Below are 18,415 nucleotides of genomic sequence, written 5' to 3' on the forward strand. Positions count from 1 at the left end.
GTTCTAGAATCTCTTTTGCTTAGTTCTATGGAACTCTGATGTATTCATAACCTTAGGGTCTTTGGCACTTAGTATTTAACCACAAGTTAGTGTCTAAAATCATCTGAGGATACAGCTCTTTCCCCAGCCAAGCATTCCTCTTTTCAAACTGGCCTCCAAAAGTATTTCTTCTGCACATTGCTTCAATTGTTCCACAGACTTGGAACCTGGACTTAAACATTTGTCATACTAATAGATCCCTTTTCTCCCCTGCCCTCTCCAAATTCTCACTTTCTGCAATTTCTTCACTCATAAAACAGAAAATACATCTGAACAAAGGTGTGGAAATTTATTTTATTTCCTCCAGATAAATTCTTCTCCCTTATGACATGGTATAAAATGGCACATATGAATGATGAGAAATGGGAAGTTTAGTTTATCCCATAAAACTCAAGAAGTGGTTCACCCTTACTAATCTCTTAGTTGAAGTTATACTTACTGGATGTACAAATGGCAAGTCATTTTACATTTGGGAAAATAGGCACAGCAAAATGATAATCCTGGCCTCGGGTCACAAACTGAGCAAGTAACAACAAAAAACCTTCCCACCTTGTGCCCCACTGGCATGCTGTTACCACAACAGAACTTCATTGCATCTGATTTATTACAGAGGGCGCTGAGGAAGGCCTTAGCTCCTATTCCTCATCCCTTCAGGTGACTTAAAAGAACCATGACTTCTATTTAACTACATTGTACAAAATAATCACCTGTGTGTGAATTCAAAAATGTTATGTTGTTGCTTTGGCTGGTGTGGCTCAGTGGATTGAGTACCAGCCTATGAACAAAAGCGTTGTTGGTTTGACTCCCAGTCAGGGCACATGCCTGGGTTGCAGGCCAGATCCCCAGTAGGGGGCACATGAGAGGCAACCACACACTGATGTTTCTCTCCCTTTCTCCCTCCATTCCCCCCCCCATCTAAAAATAAATAAATAAAATCTAAAAAAAAAAATGTTGTGCTATTTCTATTAAGTCTATGAAGATAAAAAGTAACTCAGTGGGTTGAGATTTGCTATATATTTTTAATACTAAGATAAAAGTTTTAACAAAAATTATACCAGGCACATTTTGGTAGTTAGATATAAACCCAGCATTAAGAAGCCATATGCCAAAAGTTATTTGCTCCCAAGGCCTTGGAGAAAGGCCTACATCTAAACTAAAGCTTCAACCTTCTTTCTGGCTTTGACAATTGCCATCTCATTGGTTTTTCTCATTCTGGCATTTTTGATTTCCTATTCTCTGCTCACCTTACTCTGCCTTAACATGAGGTTGACTGGATATGGCATTTTGTCACCTCTCCTTTTTAACTGATACTTGACATGTCCTTCTGAGATACTGAGTAGCAATCTAGGTGGCTTGATCTGAGCTAAGCAGGCAGGGAAGAACAGGTTTGTTTTTCCACCCACTCCTTAATCAGTTGGTGGGCAATGGCTAACTTAGGAGGCAACCAGAATGGGAAAGTCCCCCTCTGTTGCATAGTATATGGGTCATTTCTCTTCAAGGCCATGACCACTTCATCATGGCTGAACCAGGCAGCTGCTTCTAGTTCTCTCAAGTTCACCTGGATCTGAAAGACATAAGGAAAGACAGAATGTAAGATTAGGAGCTACAAAATTTAGAATACTATGGCCAAAGGTGAGAAAATGGTTCTAGAACTGAGCAATTTTAGAAGATAATACTTGGGATCCATAGTCTGGGAAATAATCAATTCTAGATAGTGCCCAGAAGCAAAAGAGGCATAATTAAGAGATAAGAGTTAAATATATTTTTAATAGTAAAAAAAAAAAATTTTTAAATCCTGGAAGTACAAATACTAAAATATTAAGAGTAGTTAACATAAATTATGAATAATACTTATTTTTCTTTGTGCCTCTGTTGATATAATACACAAATGTTACTTTAAAAGAGAAAGGTTAATTAATGATACTCAAAATTATAGTTTCTTCTTTGTAAGAAACAAAGTAATACAAACTCAATCATAGGAAGCTGAGAAAGATATCCATTCCATAGAAACCAAAACACAATAGACTTTGGTAGATAGGAACCATAATGCCATCTGTCAGGGATGCTACAGCTGAGCAACATGAGGTTAGATAAGACAATATCTAAGTACCTTTCAACCAGAAGGCCTATAATCATTATTATGTAATTGACAATAATTATTAATAATTATTAGCATGCAACATCCTGATTCACTTGAGCAATAACATCAATCTTGAAATCAATCATTAGCCCTAGCTGGTGTGACTCAGTGGATTAAGCGCTGGCCTGGAAACCAAAGGGTCGCTGGTTCAATTCCCAGTGTAGGGCATATGCCTAGGTTGCAGGCCATGTCCCTAGCACGGGGTGCACAAAATGCAACCACACATTGATGTTTCTCTCCCTCTCTTCCCCTCTCTAAAAATAAATAAATAAAATATTCTTTAAAAAAATCATTAAATTTGATATATTATGTGCCTAATCTATGGGAGATGCTGTGTTAAGTCCTGATGATGAAATGTCAATTGTCTCATGATTGAGATATATGCAAGGAAGGATCGTGATCATGTTGGCCTCCTAGTTTCCATGGTGATTATTTTCCTTACAGGATTGCAAATCCTTTAAGGATATAAATCATATTTTACACATCTTTGTATAATCTAGACAATGGTGGACTAGACAGGTGCTTAGTAAGTAGCTACTGACAAGCTTGGATGAGGCAAAGGAAATAACCACAGCATACAGGAAGCATCAGAACTGACCTCTGTCTGTCCTGGACTCACAGCTGCATGGCAAGCAATCATGAGTGAGCTGTTAGGAAAGGGCCAGTGCTGGGACGCAGAGTACTGCAGTCTTTCCACCTCCAAGCCCACCTCTTCTGCAACTTCTCGCCGGACTGCCTCTTCCAGACTTTCACCTACAAGCACTCAGATTAATTCAGGACAGCCCTGCAGCAGGAAGGGTGATACAGATGCCCACTTGTGAAACAGCAAAACTGGCTCCAAAGTGTCAGTGAAATACTCTTGGGAAAGCCTTAAATCTCTGAGTCTCTACAATAGGAATCAAGTCTAGAGTTGCGTGTTGAACTGCAATGCTCAATACAATACAAAATAGCTACAATACAAAAGAGTGGCAGTGGGAGAGGTTCCTGTGGTCCTCAGCTTTAATAAAATTCTAATGCCACATTTTACCGTTGCACATTTTATACCAACAGACTGAGGCGGGCAGGGGGGACCTGTAAATAAATACTGAATTCTAGTTAATATTACACATGCTGAAATATTTAGGGAGAAGTATGCTACATCTGCATCAAAAAGTAAGATGGATTGATGGGTTGATAGAAGAATGTATTGATATGTGTGTAATAAGGTAAGTATAAAAAAATTTAGAGTCTAGGTGGTGAGTATATGGGTTTTCACTGTATAGTTCCTTCAACTATCTGCGTGTTTGAAAGTATGCCTACAAAATACTGAAAAATTATAATGCCAGAGGCATTTAATTGACATCGTAGAGAAGAATGTGCTTGAGACTCCAAGCACTATGACAGCAACGCAAAGGAATTACTACTATTGATGTGCTTTCATGTCTTCCAGTGTCATCTGTACATGCCCTAAACTTACCTATATCACAAAAACCTGCCAAGGCAGAGTACATTCCCTTGGGGAAGGAACTCTGACGGGCAAGCAGGCATCGAGTCCCATCTGACACCAGAGTGATCACCACAGGAGCCATCTAGGAAAAGGGGAAGGAAACTTAGACACTAGGGCTTTGGAGCCTGTAAATAGGATGAAGGGACGAATCACCAAGGAGAGCCTTTTAATTGTACAGGCTTCCATCCCCAGGACAAAGCAGTGCACAGCCTTCTTGGGTTACTGTCCTTTTAAAGCTGTGCTTACCTGTGGATAATATATGATCTTATTAGAAGGGCACACACGCTTGCTGCCAGCCATATTCTTCTTGGTGGGCTGCCCACTTCTGCTGCAGAACTGATGAGCATCATGCCAGCGGAGGAGAGCCTGAGCCTAGCAACACAAAGATGGGCTTGGTTTCATTTGGAGAGCGCGTGAGGCTGATCTGTAACAGTGCGGGGCCTAGTGTTGAGAGCAGCTCAAAGGGAAATGCCAATGCCTTTCCAGTTTACCTACTTTAGTTATTAAACTTTAAAATAAGGAAACTATTGAACATATTCCTCCTGCATCTGAAACATGAATAAAAGAAAGTATATTTTAAATGTATTATGAATTATTTATATGTAATATATAAAGAATTATAATGAACACCCACGTACTTATGACCCAGCTTAAAAATAAAGACATTTCCAGTATAGTTGAACATCCCAACATGTATCCCTCCTCAATAAAGTTTGAATGTTTTTGCAAATAAAAGATGTTTTAGAGATCTCTCTAAATTAAACGGATAATCAAAAGCACTTCAGCAAATGAAATGTAAAGCTATGAGGATGAGTCAAAGCAATAAAAAATAACTTCTTATAGGAAAGATACATGACATGCTGTGGGTCATTAAAAATGTTTATGAGGCCGATAGATGCCATAGATCTGCATGTCCTGGTCCTGACAGCAATCCTGACAAAAACAAGGACAAAAGAAAGAATAAGCAATCTCCCTACAGCACATTGTCTTTCTGCCAAGGTCTGTAGGAAGAACTGTACAAAAGAACTATAATCTATTCTAGCCATGTGTTATGCATGTAGTATTTGCCCTTATATACTGCTTTACTAAATTTCCTACAGAACTGAGAAATTGGAATCTACCGTGGATAGCAAGGAGGCATCCTTCACATTCAGCAGAAAGAGAGCCTTCCTCAACTCAGTGAAAGACCCCTTGAGCTCTGTCTCCATTTCTGGTTTCTGTACAGAAGCTAGAAAATTAGAAAAGAGAATGAAATGAAACAAATGTCAAACTGCCTCGGGCCCTTCTCAAGTATATCCTGTTCGAACAGTTTCCCAAACTTGCCAAATAAGACTCAGCTAGGGAAAATAAAAAATACGCAGGTTCTCCAGCCCTATGTGGACATTCTGAACACCTGGTGAGGCCCAGAATTCTTCATTTTTAAAAAGCACCAGGTGATTTTTATATTTAGGCGAATTTGGGAAACAGCATAGTGCTATTTCCCAAGCTCCTTTTCAAAGCAGTAAGAACACTTGTACTAGCCAAACACTATCCCTGGAAAAAAGATGAAATGGGACCTCTAAGCGCCCATCTGAACCTCATGTCAGCATCATTATGTTTGGACACACACCCTGAAAGAGAGAAGAAAATCCTGATAGGAACCATGAGCCTGTAGCAAACCAGTTCCCAAACGCAGGTCTGAAGACCCAGAGCTACTTCAAGGTAACATGTTTATTCACTTGCATTGATAAGAGATATAAGAATGATGTCATGAATTTTAAAACATTTCTTATGAGATATTTATGACATAAAATGTATAAAGGCATAGAGAATACAATAAACATCTTTGTATCCACCACCTACCTTGGAAAGCATTAAAATTCCTTTATTTTCTTTAAAATGACAATAGTAGATGGTAGTATTTTTTGTCCTAACTTAAAAATAGAAAAGTTGATAACCTTTCTCTAGTTCCCCCAATATTTTTTTTTTAATTTTACTATCACATGAAATCTCAAAGTCTGAGAATTCCCAACAGGAATAATGTGTACCATTTATGGAAGAGGAGTTATTTAGACCTAGGTCCAGGGCAAACTGTGCTTCATGCTGTTCAGAGCATCCAATCAGCACAGAATCTTCTATTCTTCGTGTATCCTGTCCAAACTTACCCAGGAGCTTTTCCAACTCTAAGAAACAGAAGAGGAGAAGAGAGAAAAACAAGGGCTTTAATTAAACCACCTAGGCCATCTTAAACTTACAGGAAACCATCTACTTCAGCCTGAAGTAGGTGTACCTGGGTTCAGTCGCCACCCTGCAGCTAATTAGCTACATTGACTTGGTCTAATCGCTTAACCTCTCTAGGCCTCCGTTTTCTCATCAGTGATCCGAGGAGTTCAGACTGAAGAAGGAATTTTTCCCATGTAACCCTGTTTTACTCTGTGATTGTATTATGAAAGGAGCATATCCCCTAGTTCAAAAGATCCATGATAGTTATTACGACACTGAAAAAAGTCACATTTAAAATGGTAGAGACCAGATCAACTGTATAATTTAGTTTCCAGACTAAGCTCCTTCTGTGAGCCAGAGTTGAATGTCCATCTGAGATCCCAGTCTGTATAAGACCAGTGCTGTCTGGGGAGAAAACCTGTCCTCCTGTTCATGGAAGACTCATATTTACTTGTTCATAAAACATCACTAAATCTCCACGTTTAGTGCCTCTGATGGCATCCTCCTGTTCTTCTGTAGTGCTAGAAGCTCCCTAATCAGAAACTCCAACATCTGTCCCCGGTAGGAAATTAACGGGCAATGTATTTCAAAGTTAGTCAGTGTATCTTGAAAACTCAAAGTATCTTGAAAGCCAAATCCCAGCAGCTTAGATATCTCTGGTTATATAACCCAAGAGAGTTCTAGAAACAAATTAGTTTTAATTCACTTTTAATTTTGACCCTTCCAGGAGAAATGAAGTCATAGTGCAAATTCTGGCCAGTATAACAATGTTCTATTCCATGGAGGCTGGAAATCATGTCTAAGGCGGGGGTGGCCAAATCTTACAGGCTTTTGAGCTCTGTCACAACTACTCTGCTCTGTCATTATAGTGCAAAGGCAGCCATAGACAATCTGTAAATGAATGAGGGTGGCTCTGTTCCAATAAAAATTTATTATGAAACGTGGCAGGTTCCAATATGGCCAGCAGTTTTGCCAACCCCTGGTTTCAGGCAGTAGTGGTTCATACCATCACCAAATACCATTTGACTGGGCAACACAAGTTTATACACTACATAATTAATTGACAGAAGCAAATTGAAAAAAAAATCTGTACTTTAAAGTTGGAGGATCCTTCTCAGGGATTCAATATGGACTGAATTCTGCTTAGTGGCCACAGACTGGTCTACTCTACTTTGGGCTTACCTAATAGGCTAAACTGGGGCAGCAGGTAGTGATGTTCTGATTTCTGAAGCAAAGGAACCAGGTTATGAAAGAGGTAAAATGTTCCTGTCCGCTGGGCTTTTTTACATGCATCATCATCTTCCTTCAGTTCAAATAAATACCTGTGTTTGGGAAATAAAGCATCATAAAGCCACATTTATTTACTTGTACAGCATCCTATTCCTGTATTCCTCTCCTACCATAGTTATTTCTTCTTCTTTATTTATATCCTACATTCCTCTGTGAAGGATTTCTTAAGGGCAGGGTCTGCCTTACTTCTGTATCTCCAGTAATTAGCATATCGAATGGCTCAATTCCATAAATATTTATCGAACTGAGCTTCAAGGGTAATAAATATTTACTGAACTGAACCTCAAGGTACTTTGCCAATATTACACTGTGAGGCAAGAATTTACCTGCAGTGGATTGAAAGGAAAACAAGTACAGTGATAAAACATCAACCACAGAATACCTAGAGATAGAAGCAGACAATTATTGTGGCCAAAGAATAAACACTATACCTTCAGTAACTCTCATTCGATCTAGGGAAGATAAAGAGCAAATTTTATCTTCAATGCACCATTCTTTCAACTATCTAGTCGCCCAAGTGGGCACCATTTGCTCCTTATCTGTACTGAAGGGACCACTGATGGGAAAGTGAAGCCATTACTTGACTTATTTAAGTGTAACATTTTCAGTAGCCAAAATAAAAATGTGGAAAGGAGAATATCATATAATGAGCTTCTATTGTAAAAGAAATTGTACTGGCGCAAGTTCTAGGCTTTTCCAGTGTCTTCATTAAGGATGGCCTAAGTCTATCCTTTTAAGAGTTCTGGGAATCAGGTCAGCTTTCCTATGATGTGAGAGGTAGAGGAAACCGAATGTAGATTCTCTTTCTGGGCCTTAGAGATAACTGTTTTTGCCCGTTGAAAGCCCTAAAAGAGACTCTTAGGTATATGGCGTATTTTGGTACTTAAACAGGAAACCAGATTTACAGCTATGTTCTGTAGGATCTGCATGCTTTTGTAACACCAGTAGGCAGAGTTGGCTCAACATAAAACTACAAAGCAAAATGATAAACACGTCCCAGCAACATCTTTAGAAGCCTATTTTTGACTGTGTGATAAAAGCGGTTACAAAGATCTCTTTATGGACAGGAGACAAAGGAAACCTGAGATTTTAATACTTGTGATATTTATAAACTAATTATGAGTGACTGCAGCCTCCTGGGGCAAAGACTCAATGTATGTCAAAGGAGAAACATGTGCCACTCAGAAGTTCCCAAATATAAACAATAGAACAAACACAGCTGCCTTCGTAAAAGAACAGAAAGAGTGGTACAACCTGTGCTTTGCCCTAATGACCCTAAAAAGCAAAACACCGAGGTTAAGGTCTTAAACCTGGGGCCTCATTGGAACTGGGACTGAGATCCAAAAAGTTTTACATTCTTGATCAGAAACACTATTTTTAAAAATTCATTTTTTACCCTTTAGTTATAATAGCATGGAAACCAAAAAATTAAGATCAAACTTAAACTGTTTTATTCATATTATAAAAGTAAAAAATAGTCATTCTATAAAAATCAGGAATTACAGTTATCAATTTTTTCATGAAAAGAAATCATCAGGAATCCACAACTCAGAGATGATCACTGTTTACACCTTGAAATTCTCCAAATTATTTATTAATATTAGGCATGTATACATATATAGGTCTATTAGATTCATACCTACTAATTTGTAGCCGTTTTTTTTTAAGATTTTATTCATTTTTAGAGAGCGAGGAAAGGAGGGAGAAAAAGAGGGAGAGAAACAACACTGTGTGGTTGCCTCTTACACGCCCCTTACTGGAGACCTGGCCTGCAACCCAGGCATGTGCCCTGACTGGGAATCAAACCAGCAACCATTTGATTTGCAGGCTGCCGCTCAATCCACTGAGCCACACCAGCCAGAGCTAATTTGTAGCCTTTTTTCTTAAACATATTAACATTTTTTACACAATGTTCCTTATTAATACAATTTTATTTTCTCATGACTTTTGATTAATGTTTAAATATATTTAATCACTTAACACTCATTTTTAGACTATTCAATAATTCTGTTATTCTCAGAGTCTCAGCCTGAGAACTGCAAATAACCTAAGTGCCCAACAATATCTAAAACACATACTGCAATTTTGTTGTGTTCTCACCCTTGCTCCTGTAAGGCTGCAGGCTTGTGTGCCTTTACATTTCGGACTGGCACTCATATTTGGCAGAGCTTTCTACGTGGGAAGACCTGGTCATGAGTATTCCCCTCCAGAGGAATTTTACACTTGCTTCTGCAAGGTGTCCCGCGGTACCATTAGTCTAGGACTGCTACTTAAATTCTTTTCTTCGATAGGGGATTTTTGGACAGCACCATATCGATGATACAAATTTAAACTACCAAACTATATGAGAGCAGGCTAGTGATTTCAAATTCACAGATATCAAATTTGTCCAGGCTGTGACAAAGAAGTCACTTATCATTTTCTGATACTGGTACAGATTGATTTTTCCTAGTCCACTTTTCACTGATGTTTAGTTCTTTGGTGGCAGTGGGTATCAGAATTGGAGTTATTTACCTTATTCTAACGAAACTTAATGAACTATTATTCAGTATAGTTTTTAATACCATTATATGGGTTTGCTGTAGTTTAATTTCTCCCTACCTATTCATTCAGCCATGCAACAATGCTTCAGTGCCTACTATGTGCCAGGTAGTTTTATGCACTAGGGGCATCACAGTGGAAAAGACACAATTCCTATCTTAATAGAACTTAAGTATGTCAGGTACTTTAGATATTATTGGAAATTTAGTTTATTTAAAAATTTTCCAATTACAAATAACTTTCAGTGAACATCCTTATATATCAACCTTAATCATATAACCTTAATCCTCAATATAGGATTTTGAAATTTTTATAATTTAATGGTTCAACATTTGAATAATCAGAGCTCAGTTTGGTCAAAACTTACCGGGTCTTAGTGACATAGGTTGACAGCAGCCTATAGCACCAAAAAGATTTTCTCCTGCAAGCAATTCCACAATACAGAGACATTGTCGGGTCCTTAGAGGAAAGAGTTAAAAAAAAAGAAAAAGATCACAGTATGCAATTTAAAGCAATGAATCACCAAGATGGTTATACTTTAAGCCAGAATAGTATTACTCTTTAATATTAAGAGAAACTGAATAGGAGTCAGGTGACCTGGCTTCTAAATTGCATTTCCACCCCTAACAAGCTGTGAGATTTTAACTTTTCAGTATGTCTTTCCTAATGTACAAATTCAAAACCTCTTCTGCCTACCTAACCTGTTGTTAAGAGAATCAGCTATCTAAAAGTAATGTGTGCTTCTCCTTCCATATTGTGGATTTGTTGCTGGGAGGTAGTTGCTGAACCAAGGCCCACATTTCTCTCCTCCCTTGTATATAAATAGAGCTAAAACTAAGTCCTAACAATGGAATGTGAGTGGAGTCATGTGTATCTCTTCTAGGCTGAGGCAGTTAAGAAGTGGAGATGTCTTTTTATCCTTCTATTCCCCTTCTGCTTAGAAGACTCTAGATTGGCAGAACCATTAAATGGAGAAGCCTAGATCCTTAAATCACTACATGGAGAAAGACCATCCCCCACCAACCTCCCCCCTAACCTTGGACAAGTTATGAGTAAGAAATAAACTTCTACCATATTAAGCTACTGAAATTTCAGTTTGTTACAGCTGCTAGCATTACTCTAACAGACCAAGTAAGTTTAGGAGCGTCCAGAGTAATGGAGCCACGTTTCTCAGAATACATGGAAACCAAAGTCCCTCTGAATATGAAGTAAAAGGAATCCTGTGGATAAGAAAAATATAAAATCATGGCCATTAGGAAAATATTTCAAAAGGCAGCTATGCAAGGCTATATGGATCTAAAATATTTTCTTTTTTTTTGTATTTCACTGTGAGAGGGAAAAAAATGCTATATCTTAAAAATATATTCTGCAGAAGGTGGTGCCTTTTAAATTGTATATCAGTGTTTTATTTTTCATGAAAAGTACATTTTATATTAGCAATAAAAGAGTCAAAAAGTCCCACTGTAATGAGAAAATCAGTACAATTAAATAACCAGCCACCCTTTTAACTGTGCCCAAGGGAAACAAACCTTGACACTAAATTACCAAGGAATATCTAAATTTTAGGACTATTCTTGGTGGCCTCATTATGAAACACTAACAACTAATCCTTGGACAGTTTGGGCTACCTTTTTCCTAGCCAAGGGTAAATTATATTTAGCAAGTGACATTCAACAAAGTATTCAACTGAGCACTGGCTTTATGCAAGGGCTAATAAGGAAAACAAAAATGTACAGGTTGAAAATCCTGCTCTCAAGTGACTCTAGCAGGAGAGAGAAAACAAGTAATTTCACAGAAGGCAGAATGTGATATGCCGGTTACAAAGCATCCTAGGGGAGTTTTAAAAGTGATTAGACTTGTGTGATATACTGGAAGAAAGGTATCCAAAGTCCATATTTCTGTCTCATACACATCTCTGAGAATGCAATAAACTTTCCTTTCACCTAGCAATTCCACTTCTAGGAATTTATCCTAAGAAGGAAAGGATATGTACAGGAATGTTAACTGAAAATTATGATAAAAGGGAATGATACACAGCTATTAGAAAATAAAATAACAGTAGAAAAATATATATATGCAGTAAGCAGGAAAGATAGAATACATTAAGAAAAGGAAGCAATTTTTCATTTGTTTAATCTGATCTAAATAATTTATAAAGAAAAGGACATACATTGCCCTGGCCGGTGTGACTCAGGTGGTTGGACCGTCATCCTGAAACCAAAAAGGGGGATTCCTGGTCAGGGCACATACCTAAGTTGTGGGTTCAATCGCCAGTCTGGGCATGTAGGATCCCCAGTCTCGGTGCGTCCCGTAGACAACCAATGAATGCTCCTCTCTCGTATCAATATTTCTCTCTCTCTCTTCCTCTCCCCCTCTCTATCTTTAAAAAAAAGAAAAAGAAAAGAAAAAAATCTCAGTTTAGGATAAAAAGAAAGAAAAGAACATATGATATACATACAAGAATACATAAATTAGATATATTTATTCAATATTTATATTTTTAAAGTGACTAGTACACATACCAAACTGTTAACAGTGACTAATTTGGCAGAGTGGGATGGTAATAAAGATTGAAAAGGGTACCTGTAATTTTTACTTCATACATTTCTGAACTTCAAAAACAATTAACCATGTATACATACTCCTTTTACAATAAAATAAAGAATAATAAGCAGTAGTTCCTGGGACTAACTGCACAGTGATCCTATTTCCAGGCCATTGTTTCTACTAGTACCTCATCATATTCCCTGGGAGCCAAAACGAATGCCTTTGCGGTGGTCCTTGAACCCTGAGAACTGTAAGAGCTGTTTGGTTTTAGTTATAACTATGATAGTCTGTGGGGCCCACTGCACTTGACTGCCTGATGTTTTGCCTGGTTTCTGCTAATAAATTCTGCTCCTTGTGAAGTACCATGACCTTTTAACTCAAGGATGACGGTCGCAGAGCTGGTAGAAAACATGGGCATGTATCATAGAAATGTACACTTGAAAACCTATATGATCTTATTAACCAATGTCATCCCAATAAATTAAAAAAGAAAAAGAAAAAGAAAACATGGTAAAGTTCTTAATGTAGCTTTAAAAAAATATCAATAACCAAGAGTAAAACCAGGATTATTCTAACTGAGAATTGTACCTTCATTGGTACAGTCATAAGCCTAGAAGATAAAGATTAAATCTAATTCCTTTTCTAAATGGTCCCTTGTATATTTTTATAAGTATCTTATATAAAAGCAGTGTAGAGTCCATTTAAAAGTCAAAGAATAGAAAATGATGTTCTTAAAATTCAGCTATTACTATATTTTTCTCTTTTAAACAGATAATTTAAATTACAAAATTAATATAAGCACATTACAGGACATCTGGAAAACATATTTGTAAGAGCACCCATTATATCACCACATAAAAATAACATATTTAATATGTATTTTCTAGACTTTTTACACATAATTTTTACATATTTATAATCAGAGGACTTTTTTCAGCTTGCTTTCATGAAACATGTTACAGTTTTCTATGTTTTTATAGAAGCTTCAAAATATTACATTTAAGCATACTCATATTAGACATTTTAGGTTGCTCTGATTTTAAATTATCAGAAATACCACCTAAATACCTCTTCACTGATATTTTCAAGTTATTTTTTTTAAGATGCTATCCAAAGTAGAATTATTGGGATAAAATTTATTTTAAAATCAGTGTCTCTGCCCTGACTGGTGTGGCATAGTAGTTTGGGACCATCCCATAAACCAAAGAGTAGTCAGTTTGATTCCTGGTCAGGCACCTGCCTGGATTGCAAGCCAGGTCCCTAGTTGGAGGCATGTAAAAGGTAACTGATTGATGTTTCTTTCTCACATCAACGTTGCTCTCCCTCTCTTTCTCCCTCCCTTACGCTTTCTCTAAAAAAATAAATAAAATACTTTTAAAAATTAAAAATAAAATCAATGGCCCTTTCTACACATTGTCACATTTAAAAGATTCAAGAGCATGTAGTTTAAAAAAATCTTTTTGAGACCTCTGGCCAAGATGGAGGTGTAGGTAGATATACTTTGCCTCCTTGCATAACCAAAAGGACAACAAATTTAAAAACAAAAAATAACCACAACTGCCAGAAAATCGAACTGCATGGGAATCTGACAGCTAAGGGGCTAAAGAAGAAACATTCATCCAGACCAGTAGGAGGAGCAGAGACAGGCAGGGTGGTCCCACATTTGCATGCAGATAAACCGGAGGAACAGGTGGGGAGCAAGACAGACCCCCACCACTCAGGGTTCTGGTACGAGAAAAGAAAGCCTCAAACCCTCTGGCTGTAAAAATCTGGGGGGGTTACAGTGGCAGGAGAAACTCCCAGCCTCACAGGAGAGTCCATTGGAGAGACCCACAGGGTCCTAGAACCCACCAATCCGGGAATCGGCACCAGAAGCATCCAATTTGCTTATGGGTAGGGGAGGAAGTGACTGAAAGCCAGCTGAGAGCCAAGCAAGCATCACTGTTCCCTCTCAGACGCCTCCCCAACAGACAGCCTCCCAATCAGCAACCTGGGTTTCCCCACCCTGGCGAATGCCTAAGGCTCTGTCCCTCCCAACTATTTCCAAGGTGCACTGAGACAAAGGAATATGGCCCAAATGAAAGAAGAGATCAAAGCTCCAAAAATAGAACTAAGCAATGAACAGATAGCCAACTATCAGATGCACAGTTCAAAACACTGGTAATCTGGATGCTCACTGAATTGGTTGAGTATGGTTGCAAAATGGAGGAAAAAGTGAAGGCTATGCAAAGTGAAATAAAGAAAAATATACAGGGAACCAACAGGAAGGGGAAGGAAAGTGGGACTCAGATCAACAATTTGGAGCAGAAGGAAGAGATAAATATTCAACCAGACAGAATGAAGAAACAAGAATTCAAAAAAAATGAGGAGAGGCTTAGGAACCTCTGGGACAACTTTAAATGATTCAACATCCTAATCATAGGGGTGCCAGAGGAGAAGAGGAAAAGCAAGAAATTGAAAACTTATTTGAAAAAATAATGAAGGAGAACTTCCCCAATCTGGCCAAGAGAAGAATGGGAGAAAAGGTACAGGGAATAAGCAGCATAAATACAAAACAGGCAAGGCGAGGTTAAGAATAGCATAGGAAATGGAGAAGCCAAAGAACTTACATGTACAACCCATGGACATGAACTAAGGCGGAGGGCGGGGGTCGGGGGTAAATGCTGATGGGTGGGCAGTGTAGGGTGGAGAGGAATAAAGGGGAGGAAAAAAATAGGACAACTGTAATAGCATACTCAATAAAATATATTTAAAAATAAAAATAAAAAACTTTTCTATTCCTTTGATCACTATAGAGATTGAAAGTGTTTTCAGATTTAATAGTCCTTGTTCTCTTTTGTAAAATGTCTGATACCCTGTGCTCATTTATTAATTGTGGTTTTACTCTACTTTTGACCATTCTAATTTTTAAAATATAGCCAGTGAAAGACAAATATATGATCTCACTTATATGTAGAATGTAATGAACAAAATAGAAATGGAGGCATAGATACATGGAACAGACTAAGAGCTGTCAGAGGGGAGGGAGCAGAGGGGACTGGACCACAGAACATGAAGGGATTAGCAAAAGAACATACATGCATAACCCATAGACACAAACAACAGTGTGGGGATGGGCAGAGGAAAAAAGGGAGGAGAGCAGTCGGGGGTGGGGGGTGGTAGGCAAAGCTGGGGAAAATGGGGACATCTGTAATAGTGTAAACAATAAAAATAAAGTTAAAAAATATTATAGTACATTTACAGTATATTCCACAACTTGATCTCCAAAATGCACTTAGGAACCAACTGCTATATGTACTGTTTTTCTCTTTGAAGCACTCATTCAGACAGAACCTCAGGACAAAAAAAAAAAAAGAAGAAGCTCTTTTAACAGCGAAGAGGATATGTGAGATTATTTTAGGATGAAAATATAATTTCCTAGAGCCCTATACTATTCAGAAGTAAACTGCAGTGAAAATTTTCTACTTTTTTCTGAAATAGTTGTGATTTTTCACTGTCTTTTGGGGTCTTCAGTGTGAGGCATAATTCAAAGTGTACTGGCCCGGGGAGTCAGATTTGATAAACATGTCACCATACTCACATCCGTCTGCTCAAAGGCGACTTTACAATCAGAATAGTTGTTATTGTTTGTGTTGGCAAATACTGCTGTGTTTTAAGGCCCGATGGCACACTGAGGATAAAAGTTCACTATTTACAAAACACATTTGGCAGAAAATATCAGCACCATTATTTATTTTACTTTAGATGACAAGCTTAGGCCTGCCTTCTATTTTGTTTACAGTACAAAGGCATGTCTCCAAAGCAAGGAAGAACAGGGATGTAGCACTGGACAGACTCAGGTCCTTTTATTCCTAGTTATTCCTTTTATTCCTCGGACCAAAACCAAGCTCTGACAAGTTAAGTGATAGCCCCAGGTCACAAGTTCAGTCTGGGCTATAAATTCCCACAAGGGAAAGAAGGAAAGAATAAGGATCTAAGGGTATTACAACAATATCAGGTTTTGCACACCTACTTCTCAATGATAAAATCCTTAAAGGTTAGGATTGCGTCTTCCCTATCTAGAACAGTTAGCACAGTGTACAACAATATATTAATACACAAATGAATGAATACATGAATGAATAAATGAACTTACCCATTTTACAGGAAGATAAAGCTTTGAGAAGTTAACCAACCTGAGACCACAATCTAGGAAACAGCAGAGTCAAACCCAGGGCTATCTGGCTCCAAAGCTCATGTTTAATAAGAAATAGATGGGAGAGCATTTTCTTTTCTTTTTCTTTTTTTAAAACGATTTTATTTATTTATTTTTAGAGAGAGGGGAAGGGAGGGAGAAAGAGGAGAGAAACATTAATGTATGGTTGTCTCTCATGCACCCCCTACTGGGGACATGGCCCACAACCCAGGCATGTACCCTGCCTGGGAATAGAATCAGCGACCCCTTGGTTTGAAGGCCAGCACTCCATCCACTTGACCACACCAGCCAGGGGGGAAAGCATTTTCTAACATTCATTTTATTATTTATGTTTTTAAAAAGTACAAAGACTGGTAAAGATGAAAGGTAATATTGTTTTTACTGAAAACTATTAAATGATGAAGCAAATCCCTTAATAGGAACAATTTCTCTGAACACCCTGTAATGAATGATTCACATGTTTCTCATCCTGCTCATCTTAACAGAAGAAAGATTAATTTATCAAACACTACAGCATGACAAAAAAGCCTGTCTTGAATCTCCCTGGTTAGTTTTACCAAGAGGCCAGGTTCCGTAGTGTTTGAGAGAGCTCTTCAGAGAGTCTGTCTCTTCATTACAGTGGCCAGAATGGGGTGGGAATTGTGCAAAACGGAACGGCCACTGGGATACAGAGTTCAACATCTCACTGACCAGCTTTACGGTTTACTTTCTAAAAACTAATTTTTCCTCCCTTAATTAAAGAATAATTCAGGCACAGTGCAGAGAAGTTAGCGATTCCATTTTCAAGCAACTCTCCAAAAAAGTACCAGAAAATTATCAGCTGTAGTTAATAAGATAGTTCCACAAATTATGGTGCAGAACTGTGGTCATTCCCTGGTTTCTACAAGAAGGAAAAGGGACTAAGCTAAAATTGCAAAATGCTGTAACTGAGAGGGTTGTTTGTTGTTGGTTTTTTTTTTTTCAAGTTCTGCTTATATCTTCTCATAAAATGCCTCCTGCACTTAGAACCTGAACAGTTTTCTGACCCATTGTACTCACTCTGAACTCTATTGGGGATGCCGTCCTAGGCCTCAATAGTCAGCAGATATCAGGGAACTCTAAACGTTGCTGGGAAGTGGGGCTTTCCTCGCCCAGAGGGACCATCGCAGCCTCTGCCACACTTCCCAGAATCCTCCTGGGCATGAACTCTGGGAAATGTAGTTCCAGCTTTATGTCACCTGCTAAGCCCTCCAACTGCACAGTTAACCATGGCTGTCAAAAGCACGGTCTTCTAAGATCTTCTAAATCCATTACCTGGATATCTTCTATGTCTTTGGAGAAGGCAGAGTAGCATTAGATCCATTTTTTGAGTAAGAACAAGATAAAATCATTAAACCAATCTTACACTAAAAGAATATTCCGTGGGGGGAAGGGAGGACTTTGAGACCAGTAATCGGATACCTTTCAACCTTTCTGTACCTTTAAATCTCTCTCTGTCCACTTTTTTTTTTTCCAGAATAAATACCTATTTTACATAAGCTTTTAAGAAAGGAAGAAGGAGGATTCATTTACCTTTCTGGGCCTTGATCCTCCTCAGCTAGAACCCCAGCCCCTTCCCCTCTAGCACTCAGCCATCTGCTCGGCCACACTGGCCTGGTCTTGAAGTGACGCACGCGGGAAGCTCGCTGTGCTGGCACGGCTCCTCCAGAAGACTGCTGATTTTGGCACTTTTTCCTTTCATCATATTTATTCTGAATTTTCTTCGATCTCTTTTTGTTTAAAATCTCTTCCTCCTCAGGAGCTGGCTTGGCCCCTCTTGCAGCCCAGGGGAGGCGCAAGGCAGGACTTGTACCACTGTCAGTACGGTGTGCTGTCAATGAGCACCATGCAGTTCTTTACTTAGGGTGTTGGTACAGACCAGTTCATTGTTGGGTGCATTGTAGACAACATCAATAATCCCTGTTTTGCACATACAACACTCTAAGCGCCAGGAAGT

At 38.4% G+C, this 18,415-nt stretch overlaps 1 protein-coding gene across 2 annotated transcripts; it reads right to left on the reverse strand.

The window, feature by feature from the left end:
- Nucleotides 1–270: 270 nt before the first annotated feature.
- On the reverse strand, nt 271–17,543 carry NUDT13 (nudix hydrolase 13). 2 transcript variants are annotated; one of them, XM_054572615.1, is made up of 10 exons: nt 17,479–17,543; nt 11,949–12,078; nt 10,066–10,157; nt 7,050–7,189; nt 5,693–5,827; nt 4,787–4,893; nt 3,912–4,037; nt 3,636–3,747; nt 2,778–2,932; nt 271–1,603 (listed from the first exon to the last, which is right to left on the reverse strand). In XM_054572615.1, exons 3-10 carry the CDS (start codon nt 10,146–10,148, stop codon nt 1,403–1,405), a joined length of 1,059 nt encoding a protein of 352 aa, XP_054428590.1. In that variant the 5' UTR covers nt 10,149–10,157; nt 11,949–12,078; nt 17,479–17,543; the 3' UTR covers nt 271–1,402. The 2 variants fall into 2 exon arrangements, with proteins under 2 accessions (XP_054428590.1, XP_054428589.1); XM_054572614.1 differs by having other exon boundaries at nt 2,778–2,941.
- Nucleotides 17,544–18,415: the final 872 nt, after the last annotated feature.

Source organism: Pteronotus mesoamericanus, unplaced genomic scaffold (genome assembly GCF_021234165.1).
Source record: "Pteronotus mesoamericanus isolate MK-2021 breed Mesoamerican mustached bat unplaced genomic scaffold, CSHL_Meso_final contig_24, whole genome shotgun sequence".
Lineage (NCBI taxonomy): Eukaryota > Metazoa > Chordata > Mammalia > Chiroptera > Mormoopidae > Pteronotus > Pteronotus mesoamericanus.